Below are 12,663 nucleotides of genomic sequence, written 5' to 3' on the forward strand. Positions count from 1 at the left end.
CTCAAAATATTTGCTCTCCACTTAAGCCCCTGGCATCAGCTCCTCATTTTTCCCTCCCCGCTCCCCATCCCTCATGAACCCTTGATAATTTATAAATTATTATTTTGTCACGTCTTGCACTGTCCGATGTCTCCCTTCATCCACTTTTCTGTTATACATCCCCCAGGGAGGAGGTTATATGTAGATTCCTGTAATCGGTTCCCCCTTTCCACCCCACTCTTTACCCTCTCGGTATCGCCATTCTCACCACTGGTCCTGAAGGGATCATCCGTCTTGGATTCCCTGTGTTTCCAGTTCCTATCTATACCAGTGTACATCCTCTGGTCTAGCCAGATTTGTAAGGTAGAATTGGGATCATGATAGTTGGGGGGAGATCGGAGTGGGGGAGGTGGAAGCATTTAGGAAATAGAGGAAAGTTGTATGTTTCATCGTTGCTACATTGCACCCTGACTGGCTCATCTCCTCCCCAAGACCCTTCCGTAAGGGGATGTACAGTTTGCTTACAGATGGGCTTTGGGTCTCCACCCCGCACTCCCCCCTCATTCACAGTAATATGATTTTTGTTCTGATGATGTCTGATCCCTAATCCCTTTGACACCTCATGATCACAGGCTGGTGTGCTTCTTCCATGTGGGCTTTGTTGCTTCTGAGCTAGATGGCCGCTTGTTTACCTTCAAGTCTTTAAGACCCTAGATGCTATATCTTTTGATAGCCAGGCACCATCAGCTTTCTTCACATTTGCTTATTCACCTACTTTGTCTTCAGCAATAGTGTAGGGAAGGTGAGCATCATGGAATTCCAGTTTAATAGAACCAAGTATTGTTGCATTGAGGGAGTACTTGAGTAGAGGCCCAATGTCCATCTGCTACCTTGATACTAAACCTATAAATATGTGCACATAGATCTATTTCCCATCCTCATATATAAATATATTTACATATGTACATGCCTACATTCAGACCTCTATAAATGCCCTTTACCGCCAAGCTATTTAAGAGGGCAATTTTTATGTAAGCACCAACTTTTATTTTTCACAACTGGAATAGCTCTTTATTTGTACTTGAAAGAACTTTGAAATATTTTTTTATTTAAAACTTTTCTGTCTGAGGTTGGAGGCTGGAGCGTGTGCCCGGGGAGAGGGCCACGCCAATGCAGTGGTGCCGGTTCCCACCCAGCAGAACAGGAGAGTTTGCGGCCCTGGAGCAGCACCTGGCCTCTGGCTTCACCCTCATGGGTGCCTGGAGCAACTCCCCACCTGGGCCCAGTTCTGTGAACCTTTAGTGCCACTGAAGTGACAGGAAATAGAAGAGACGTGCATGCTTACCTGAGTCATGTTTTAGTAGTTCATTTTTTATCATCTGGAATGAATCTCCACCATTGGCAAGGAAGTTTGGGAGGACCACCTTGTATACTTCATCCATTTTGAGGGGCTCATAAGTGGGCACTCGACACTTGGTGCAAAGAACCTCTACGCTGACCACTCTGTTCCCAGGCTCCTGGGTAAGGTCATATACCACGTGGATCCCTAGGAGAGAGAAACAAACAAATAGACCCCATGTTTCCACTGGAGCCAAAGGGAAATTTCAGTTACCTACTACAGGGCTCTGGCCCATGCTGGAATGGGGCCAGTGGCCTTGGATTTCATTGAGATCGAGCTGGAGTGGCATTTCAGCAGACAGCTGAGGCAGTTTGGCTGCCACTTGTTTTGAGTCCTTGTGGGAGGTCTTGGGATAATCACTGAAAAAGCTAGCTTCTGGCTCAGCATGGGTTAAGAAATGCTTGGGAAGGGGTGGTGGTGGGGGTGGGGTGAGGGTAAGCACTTTATTTTTTTAACCTCTAAAATCCTGAATTAATTGGCTCAGTAACTTGATTCAATAGCTTTGGAAATGAGAAGTCTGTGACCAGGCCAGAATATTTTTCAGAATTTTGAGGATGACTCCCTAATTTGGGGCTGCCCAGCTGACAAAGCACACAGCAACTCAGGACTTTGCGGCAGCACCAAACACTCGCTGTTGCTTCGACTTTCTCCTGGTAAAATGCAAGATACAAAGGCCCCACTGATTCTGCAAATGGCCACGCCTGATAGATGTTCCGTAGAGGGCGGGCTCAACTCGGCAAAGCCACTGCCATCAAGCAGGAACATCGTCTACAGCTGAAAACAATTGAGACTAGAATTTGATTTCAGAGTAAATAGGCTTGTTACTTTGAGGATGAGTTCCCCTTACTGTGGAGTTAAACATTGACAAAAAGCATTGCAGTAGTCCATGGCACTTGGTGGAGCACTGATTTTCATTACGACCTGTGTGACAGGAGTTTTTCTTGCTGAGACGAGGGAGGGTGGAGACTTGTCCGATCACAGAGGAACTGGAAACAGGTGCCCAGGGTGCTGACACAGCCCACTCCTTGAAAGTCTCTTTGGAACACTGATTGGCCACTGCCTTCTGGTGGACATCAATCTAGGTCCAGGCCATTAGAACCAAAGCAGATAGCGGGTTACTAATATTTATTCAAGCAAATAAGTCTGACTCATCAGCTAACACTTTAATAGAGGCAGGCCTTCAAGGCATCTGACCTGCTTGGACCCTGGAAGGCCAACTCCTGCAGAGGCCCATCTATACAACAGACTTGGGAAGGCTCACTCATTGCCAGAGCTTTGGAGGTTGACCCTTCCTGGGAGTCTGCAGCTCTCGAAGCCCATGTGTTTGCCTTGGGTGAGAGCAAACCTAAACAAACGTGGCAATGGAGGGGCGTCCCAGCGGGGGTGGCAGTGGTGACCGAGCCACCTCCATCCCTTGGGCAGTCTCGCTCAGTCTGACTTACCGCCCACCTGCAGGAATTCTCCAGTGGACTGGCCGTGCCGATGGACACTGTGCTCCAAGGCCTTCTTCAGAGTAGAGCCTTTTAATTGGACCAGGTCAAAGGTGCCTCCAAAGGGCAGTACAGCAGCTAAGTTCTCCCAGGTAATTGTGCCTGAGCATAGAGAAGAGGCAAGGACAACAGCGTGAGAAAATGCTAATCCTACACGCAGATTTCCGCAGGACTGCAGGAGGGCGTGGGATGGAAACCAGAAATTAAACCGGCTTCTATTAAGCCCATTTGCACTCATGACCGGGTCCGGGGTGTTGGAATGGAAATGTTCTCCACGGGGGTTTTGTGGGCTGAAGTCTTGGAAGTGCCCCGCTAGGCTTTTCCTCCTGTGGCATCTCTTGGGGAACCAGAACCTTTATCCCTTTGGTTAGCAGCCCACCATGCCGACTGTTTGTATCAGCCAGCGACATGGGGGTACTTTAAGAACAGCATCCGCTCTGGTGAGCCGGTCAAGGCAGGAGGCTGGGTGGTGAAGTGAGGTGTCCTCAGGCTAGATTTGATGACGTCACCACTAAACCGAACTTCCTTTGGGCTGAGACTGGCTGGGAGAGTGGGGTGCCTCTGTACACTTAATTGGCAAAGCTAAAAGAGTTTTCTAACCCCAGCCCAAGCAAAGTAGAGGCAAGACCTGGCCTAAAAGGGACAGGCCAGAGAGCAGCCTGCCTAGGGGCATGGCCAAGAAGACGCTGTCCTGATCGGAGAACTGTGTCCTGAGCGGTTACTCCCGCGCTCGCCCCTGTGACTGTAAGTCTGCTCTGTGACTTGTGTGTGAGCGCTGCAGTGAACACTGAATCCACGAGAGGAGAGGAGAATGCTGTGTGAGGAAGGGCCAGGGTCAGAATTGGGGGAAAAGGTTGGGAGAGAAGAGGTATGCCTGACCTCTGACCTACGAGTCAGCCTCGGGCTGTTGCTAAGGTCACACACCCCTGCCATCGCGTTTTTATTTGAATTTCTGCAAATACACTGCGGTTCGGGCCTGGCAAGTTGGCTTTCGCCTAAGCACACGGCCCTGTAATAGAGCAGGTTATCCGCGGCTGCTAGGTTTAGAGGAAGCGATGATGCCCTTTTGTCCTGTGGAGCCATAGGGTGGCCTTGAACCGCTAACTCTAGCAGCCGAGTGCGGAACCATGTGCCACCAAGGTGGTGCGACAATGTGGCTACAGTAGAGTCACAGTGTCATCCGGTGACAGGTCTTTTCCAACCCAGAAGTCTGCTGCTTTTATTTTTCTATTCTCCACTGCCACGGCGGAGGCTATCGGTATTTGCATCCATCATCAATTATTCCTGAGCCCCGGGAGTCAGAGGTTTAGATCAGCTTGTGTGACCCCTACAGGAACACGTCTGTGTGGGTGTGTCCTTTCGATCAGGGCTGGAGCGGCGGCTAGCACACACTCCAAGGGCTGGTACTCTGCTGTGTGGCTGGCAGCAGAGCGGAGCTGAGGTTGCCCCAGGCCAGGCCGTGGGCAGGGCAAGTTCCTGATGCCAAGACTGGGCGCAAGGATCCCACGCCGAGAGCATACCGTTGTCCCGCTCGTCGATGGGCGACCGGATGCTGCCTCCATTGATAATGCACATGGACACGTGGTTCCAGGTCATCTCATCTGGGTGTCTGAGGTTGTTGTTAATCTGCAGCGGTGGCATGAATGGACATTAGTTATTCCCAGGCTACTCCTTTAGGATTCGTTTTAGAATTCTAGTTTGCCTTCTTGAGAAAGTGACCTTGGGCGGCACCAACAAGTAAGGGCAAGGCTACTCACTAGAAGGGGGCACGGGGAGTCCACCCAGAGGTGCCACAGGAGACCTGGCGATCGCCCGGGAAGGACCAGGCCCCTGTGCAGTGCCCTTCTACTTTAAAGCACGTGGTTCGCCAAGTTGGACTCCACGGGGCAGCAACTGTTTTGTCCCTCCCTTTCATTGAGGTAAGCTGTTTTTCTCCTGCTCCTCTGTTCCTGGAGACTTGCTGAGTATAATTCGTCAGAGCTAACTTTCTGTTCCGAGAGGCTAAACATGATGTTGTGGCTCATCTGAAGTCACAGTGAGCTGGCTCTTATGTTTCGGCTCTTAGGAAGTGGCGGCTTTTAGCTTCCTCTCCTAAGTCCCCTGTATGCCAGCAGCTCTTTCTGGGCACCATGCTGAGCCCTGACTAAGGAATGGTCTTGGGGGGGGGGGAGGGGTGGATGTTGAGGGAATGGTGAGCCTCACCTTAGAGACTACGGTGAGCTGGTCCTAGGGGGCTACCACGGTCATTCTGCCCACATTGGCAGAAGGGTACCTTTTGTGGATGACCGTGCTCAGTCATGGGACTTGATCGCCGCATGCTGTAATTCTATGCTGGTAAAGGAAGTTCCGATCACAGTAGGCCTGCGTTCTCTGGAGCCGTGGACAGGCTGTTGAAAAACAAGCTGGCCAATTGAGGCTCAAGCAGCTGTGTTTTAGCTATTGTGTCTACCTATCCAGGGCAGCAGGGCGAGTCTGTGTGTTCTGGTCATCTTACAAAATGAAGCAACATCTGGAAGTTGGACATCCCAGACAAACATCTTAAAGTCTGTAGTTCCTGAAGAGCAGTAAAATGAGGAGCACCGGAACTAGTTCTGGCACCTTCCCAAGGCGCCAAGGATGCCATCCGATAACCGTGAGTACCAGTGTGTTCCTCCTAGTGGCTGACCTCCCTCCCTCCCTCCCTCCTCCCCGTCCTCCTTAGCTCCAGGCCTGTCTCTGTGGATGACTTACCATCGCATCACAAATCAAGTTGCCCATGTTGCATTCTCTGAAGCGGCATGACTGAGTGGACCCATCCAAATAGACAATTGTTCGCCCCAGTTCCTGGGAAGAATAGTTATCTAATTTTATCCTCCATTTGTTAATATCTGCTTTAATGGCTGGATCTAGAGGGTGAAAGAAAACCTACAATGAAAGCCTACCTCTCACTGGCTTCAATCTGGAGAAGAAACCAAACAGCTGCCATGTGGATGCCTGGCTTTACCATCTTTGTGTTCATTTGGGGGTTTGACTTGCAAATTCCCTTACTCTCCTCACTGCCCCGGAGTCCATGCTGACTCACAGTGACCCGCTGTGGGTTTCTGAGATGGTGACTGTTTCCAGGAGTAGAAAGCCTGGTCTTTCTCCTTTGGAGCTGCTGGTGGTTTCAAACAGCCAACCATGAGGGTTACAGCCCAACTAGTAACCACCACACCACCAGGGCTCCTGGAGGAACCTCTAGATCCTAACATCAACTCAGACATCTGTAGAATGTACCTGTCAGTACATTCAAGCATCAGAGGTGTGGTACAGACTATCAAAGGCCCAGGGACAGGCATGCAAGGCCTGTCCACTCAGGCTCTTGTATCTGTGTTGTCCTGATCTCTTCCCCTGCAGCTACTGGGAGACCTGTGTTCATCCATCCCAGATCTGCTCATGGAACAGGTACTGAGATAAGGGCGGCAGTGCATTCATGTAAACCGTATTCGAAGGGATAGCAGAAAGTGTATTTTCAGCCAGAGTCCCAGACAAAAATGTGTGCTAGACACTACTTGTCCAACTTCCTCATGTGATACAGAAAGAAGCAGGCTAATAGAGACTAGACAATGTGTAGAAGGCACATTAAATGGTAGGGCCACAGTTTGAGCCCTGCTCAGCCCAATTTCAATCTCGACACTTCAATAACAAGTTCTCCTCTGGACATGGGTAGTGGGCGTGGCTGTCCCACACTGGAAGAAGCATCTGTGATGCCTAGCATCTGATGCTGAGAAGAAATGGAATTTTTTGGCCTTTAGGTGTGTCTTCAGTGTCTTTGAAGTAAGAACAAAATTCTTCAAAAGTTTTACAGCCTTTTCCTGAAACATTGAAAAATGAAAAACTCCAGCCATCTAATTTTTGGATCAGCTGAACAGCCCACTGAATTCCACATACCTTCAGGAATACTGCTGTTTAGAAGAATGGGATTTCCATATGAACTGATGACATTGCCTTTTTCATCAAACTCAACATTCAAGTAGCCCAAGTATTTGCCAAAAGCATAGGCCTGGACCACGGGAACCTTGTGTCCGTCGTCGGAGGTGACTATGAATGGGTACTTCCCAGCAGGCTCTTCTTTGGAAGGTGGGGTGCCTGAAATAAGAGACAGAGCTGATCAAGTCGACCCTCATACACACTGGCTGCAGGCCAGCAGCCCACTTTCCAGAGGGCTGTGAAGCTTAAATGATTTGCCAGCTGCGGCTCCATTGAGCTGGTCATTCAGAGTACTGCCCAGGCATGTCTCCATTGTCCAGTGCCCTATGACACATGGGCATGTATTCACTCACTGCTACGGAATCAATCCCCATGCGTAGTGACCCCAAAGCCAGAGTAGAACTGCCCCTGTGAGTTCTAAGACTATAAATCTTTACAGAAGTAGAACATCTCATCTTTCTTTATTCTGAAGAGTGACTGGTGGTTTTGAATTGCTGACCTTGCTTTTAGTGTGATAGGTTTATTGCCAACCTGGCCAATAGAAACACATGGGATTAATCAGGTCTCAATTTAATAGGAGGGCAAAGAGATAAATGTCTCTGAAACGCCACCCCCCTCCACCCCACATCCCCCGCACCCTTGCTCTCTGGTGATCAGAGCCTGCTGGAGCCTGCTGCTGCTTTAGCTAGTTCTCTGCCTCATCCTGTAAGCTATACTACCTATTGGTTAAGCCAACCCGTGGATCCTCTGCTAGAACTTGAGTCTCCTTCGAGATCTGCTTCACTGCTGATGCATACATCACATGAGCTTGAAGCTGATGGATTCATTTGCCTAGCTTAAGCTCCCAAGCCACTGACAGCTGGTGACCTACCCTGCTGTTTGCTTCCTTGACCTTGGACCCAGCAGCTCATGAGTTGAAGGACTTCCAGTAGATTATAACTGTTCCATGGCAGTGAGTCGAACTGAACCCTCTGTACTGCTATGTGAACTATTTAGTTGTTATAGGCATTCTCACTGTATAAACTTATCCATATATATGGATATATAATATATATTATATATGATCATAAGTATCCTGGTTTTGTTTCTCTAGAGAACCCTGCCTAACACATTTAGTAACCCAACTGGTAACCCTTGAGTCTACTCCAAGTAAGGAGACACAGCTGCAGAAACCTGCTAACGGTTGGAACGAAGTATGAATGTGGGAAAATCGGAGGTCGTCAAAAGTGAAATGGCACGTATCACGATCAATATCCTAGGTGTTAGTGGGTTGAAATGTATTCAAAACTGGCCATTCTGAATCAGAAAGTCAGAATCCATTCAGAATCGGAAATAACACAATCAAGAGACCCTGCCAACCCTGTCTCAAGAGAGGACCCTGGGGCGAGCTGGGAGCCATGCATCTCCCTGGGGCTGGGTATCCTGCCACTCTTTCAAGGATACCTACCTGGACGAGGACCACACAAGAAACGTGAAGCCCAGCTTCTAACCCTTGGGCATGATTAAGTGCTTTCATAAAAGAATCCGTGTCTGCAGTCCTCCTCAGGCACACTGGGGCTTGCACTTTACCTCCCCAGAGATGGTGACACATCATTTCGTCTGCTGTGAATCAGATGCCCTTGACTCAGCTGTTTCTATCACTTCCCACCTGCCCCTCTTGTCCGTCTCTCCTGTTACAGGTACGCTGGCGAGCCTGGGAACATGGGCCAGCTGTGAGTGTGCTGGGTACCAGGCCCTGGGCTTGCTTTCACTGACGTCTTCACCTAAGAGGCAAGTTTTATTCTCATCCCCCACTTTCCAGATGAGAAGACCCACTGCCACAGGCAACGTAATAAGGTCGTATCTGTGACGGAGGCCAGCAGTGTGGCACGGCACCACACAGCCTCAAAACACCTGCACCAACAATGACAAAACAAACAGCAGAAAGCCGGGCAGGCACAGGACCTTCATCTCTGGGCCTTCCCCCCCACGATGAATCAGGCGAGATGCTGCGAAGAACCCATCGTGGTCATGTTGTGATGTCGACCCACAGTAACTCCTCCCAGCCCAGTGAACAGCAAGGCCAGCACTTCACAAGCAACTAACAGCTGCTGGGAAGCTAAATGTCTCCTTGTCTTGCCCCCTCTGGGGGGGGGGTGAATAAAGGAAAACCACCTGGAAACTTTTCTTTTACAGAGACTCCCATTTGAGCTTCAGTAAGCATCTTGTCCCATCCTGTGTCAGGGTCATGCTGAGATGTTGGTTGTTGCATTAGAAGATCCCTGCAGAGTGGCAGGGAAGGAAGGTTCATACTCAGTCATCCTCCTCCTGGATTAGCCTGGAGTGTGGTCTTTACTTCAGGGGCCAAGGCATGTGGCAGCCCCCTCCTACCCATTCTGCAGGGGCGGTTTTGGGGAAGGTGGAATCCTTGGCTGAGTCCAGACCCTGGGAAGGTGCTGTTCTGCGTATGCCCACAAGGTGGCGGACAATGCCCCCATCAGGAAGGCAGAGTAATCCTCAGGCTGGGGGTGAGACTGCAGATTCCTGGAAACCCAAGAGAAGGGCAAGCCTTTGTTTTTTGCCTTTTCTACAAGTAGCCATACTTATCAAGAATTCAGACGCTGGGAGCATGATGCGTTGGTCAAATGCCTCATCAAATCAGTGTTCAGGCAGCAGGTCCAGAGTCCTGTTGGACTGGCTCTCTCCTCTTCTGAAACACCACGTTGTGGTTCTTTTCCGCAGACAAAATGTGACCTGGTCTGTGTCTTAACCGAATGGATTCAGGAATAAGGTGGCCGCTTCAGATGTCTCTGATGCAATGGCAGGCCAGGTTTTGCTAGTCTCTGCTCCTCCCGCCTCAAAACCCCAGAAAGCCACTGGCAGAAGAAACAACCCAGGGCTTCCCCTTTTCCATACCACTTCACGCCATCCAGCCAACGATGCTCAACTGCTTTAGAAGCTCAACTCCTCCTCTTGGCAAGAAGAACTCGTTCACGGGAACTCGATCTCAGAACCCATGGGGTTGGAAGGCACGGTGGGTGGGTGAATGCAGTGTGGTGCCTGAGGAGGGTCAGTTTCAGCCTGGCCGGGTGCTGCGGCCACAGCAGTCCCTGGAACACGGTGGTCACAAGTAGAGGCCTGGGCAGCCGATGTCCCAGCGGTCAGAACAGGCGAGCGAGCAGACTAAGGGGCGACAGAGGTGGAGAGCAGCATTCTGACGCTGTTTTCTTATTAAATACTTTTACTGGGGGCTCTTACCTCTCTTATCCCAATCCACACATTCATCCAGTGTGTCAAGCACATTTGCACATATGCTGCCATCATCATTTTCAAAGCAGTTTCTTTCTACTAGAGCCCCTGATATCAGCTCCCTATCTATCCCCCCTCCTTCCCTCATGATCCTGTGATAAGTAATAGATTATTATTTTCATATCACCCACTTTTTCATAATTCATCCCCTGGGAAGGGGTAATAGATTGATCCTTGTGATCAATTCCCCCTTCCTCCCCCCATATTCCCCTAATCCTCCTGGTATCTCTAGTCTCCTTGTTGGCCCTGAGGGATTTATCTATCTTGGATTCCCTGCTTTTAACTATAGCAGTGTGCATGTTCTGGTCTACTCCGATCTGTAAGGTAGAATGAGGTCATGTTAGTGGGGTGAAGGAAGCATTAAATAAGTAGAGGAATGTTGCATGTTTCATCGGTGCACCCTGACTGGCTCATCTCTTCCCTGTGACCTTTCGGTGAGGGGATGTCCAATTATCTACAGATGGGCATTGGGTCTCCACTCCATGCTCCCCTCCCCCCTGTCCCCTGCCCCTGGCTTCACACTGGGTATTTGATGCTGTTTGCTTTCTTTCTTTTTTTGCACACACTGCTTTTATCAGATGATGGTTGTTAAATGAATGAAAACAAATAATAGTTCAAAAGTGACACGTAGAAAAACATACTTGGGTATGTTATGACACATTTTTTTAGTCAGAGAATAAAAAAAGGCATATTCTTGCACCACCTGCCAATGCAAGAAGTTAAACAATGAATAAGTCAACTTACAAGGTCAAAGACAGCTCCAAACATATTCACGATCTTTTAAAATTTCAGACAAAGAAACAGAATAGAAGAAAAACCCAACACACACACCACGGTCATAGTCTTAATTTCAGTGCCTTTCATTTCCCCCCTTTCCTAAAAGCACGACGGGTACCGCGAGCCTCGTTGCAGATCATGCAGCAGCTCCTCATGGGCTGCGAGGCATGTCATCTGTTCCCTAGCGACATCAGTGAGCTCCGCTTCGGAGACCAGTCATTTAATAAATCGTTTGGATCCTTGGGTCTCTGGAAGTTGACAATTCCTGCCACCCTGTCGACTTTCGCAGAGATGGTCTTGTTAACCACGAGACTTCAGAGCGAGGCCTCTGCCTCATCCACAGATCCAGGAGCTGTGCCATCGTCTTCACGATATCCGGGTATAATAGTTGGGCATTATTCTAATATGTTCAGCAGCTCTGTTCTTCAAGTCTTTCCATCTTTTTCACCTTCCTCTGTGGAGCTAAACGCATCAGTGACTGGACTCTTGCAAGAGCCTTTCTTAATTCCATGCCATAGTCCTCCACAAGCGTGGTCCAGCGCACCAACGCCATGGTGGTAAAAGCTTCAGAAGATCCTTGAACTTGGGGATTTCTTCTAGCTTCTTGTCAGCACTCGCTCGGTGAACCAAGTCTGACTGCTGCTTGTGGAACGGAGCCAGGATAACCGAGTGAGAACCATGCTCTTCAGAGGCGGCTGCCACTTCCCCTTGGCAGGGAGTGTCACGGACTGCTCTGGCGTGTTTACCGACAGACAAGTAAGAGCCCTCGTGTGGATCCAGCTGAATCATTAAGTTATAATACTTCAACTTTAATTTCTCTGTGTTTTCTTCCTGGAAAAACTTGGTGTTCATTTTCGGGCTGACGATTTGTGTCCAGATGTAATCCTTCACAGCACGGCACAGCCGCATTTGCTCCAAGATCAACTCCACTCGCTCTTTCGTTCCCATCGACCGGCACGTTTCCACCTGTAGCTCTTGTAAGATGGAGGCTGCCTTGTTCACGTTACCATTTTCTTCTTTTATGGTTGTCAATGTTTTAGTCGGGCGAGCCCGCTCAATTTCAACATAAACGGTCCCCTCTGTGACCCTTTGTAGAGTATCACTTAATCCAAGTTTGGTTGGGAGGCCTGTGATTTCCTCAACGTTAGGTACAGCGCTGTCGAACCATTGTTGGAACAGCTTGTCTTAACTGCATCTTTTGTCAAAGGCTTAATATTTTCACTTAGTAAATCCCATTCTTCAGCCTCACAGCACAGCTTCCTAGTGCCACCAGGCTCCGGGACGTAGACACCATGTCTGAGGCCGTAATGCCGTGCTTTTCCAAAGAGACGAGGTCTCAATTACTCCTTGAAGTCTTCCTTCCTTGGCCAGCTTCTCGCACACCAGCAGACGCTGAGCTACTTCCTGCTTGACGATGCGCCCATCAGACCATTCCCAGCCACCGTCCGCCATGGTTTCTGCCCCAGTGTCCCTCGACGTGCCCTGTTTCTCCCTGAGGCTGTTTTCAACAAGCTGGATTCTGGACTGTTTCAAGGCTGTTCACACTGTGGGTTTGAGGCAGACAGTGCTAACTGAAGAATCTAAGGATTGGGATCCTTATTGAAACAAATGAGTAAAAGTAATTAGCGCTTAGTTGTTTTCATTAGTTGCGGCCTTAGGTCTTTTGTCTTGCTATAATAGAAATACCACCAGTGGGTGGTTTTAGTCAACAGAAATATATTCTTTCATAGTTTAAAAGGCTATAGGCCCAAATCCAGGGGAGGTGCTCTCTGTGTGTTAGCT

At 49.2% G+C, this 12,663-nt stretch overlaps 1 protein-coding gene and 1 pseudogene across 1 annotated transcript in view; both read right to left on the reverse strand.

Annotated features, from left to right (window-relative positions):
• Positions 1-12,663, reverse strand: part of NT5E (5'-nucleotidase ecto) — a 55,923-nt gene that overhangs the window by 2,632 nt on the left and 40,628 nt on the right. The window contains exons 4-8 of the mRNA XM_075554814.1: positions 6,778-6,975; positions 5,599-5,753; positions 4,389-4,494; positions 2,821-2,970; positions 1,325-1,525 (exon numbers count right to left, since the gene is read on the reverse strand). Of these exons, the coding sequence (XP_075410929.1) occupies positions 1,325-1,525; positions 2,821-2,970; positions 4,389-4,494; positions 5,599-5,753; positions 6,778-6,975 (810 nt within the window). The remainder of the gene's footprint in view (positions 1-1,324; positions 1,526-2,820; positions 2,971-4,388; positions 4,495-5,598; positions 5,754-6,777; positions 6,976-12,663) is intronic.
• Positions 10,981-12,333, reverse strand: LOC142453093 (26S proteasome non-ATPase regulatory subunit 12 pseudogene; annotated as a pseudogene).

Source organism: Tenrec ecaudatus, chromosome 7, assembly GCF_050624435.1.
Source record: "Tenrec ecaudatus isolate mTenEca1 chromosome 7, mTenEca1.hap1, whole genome shotgun sequence".
In the NCBI taxonomy this organism is placed as follows: domain Eukaryota; kingdom Metazoa; phylum Chordata; class Mammalia; order Afrosoricida; family Tenrecidae; genus Tenrec; species Tenrec ecaudatus.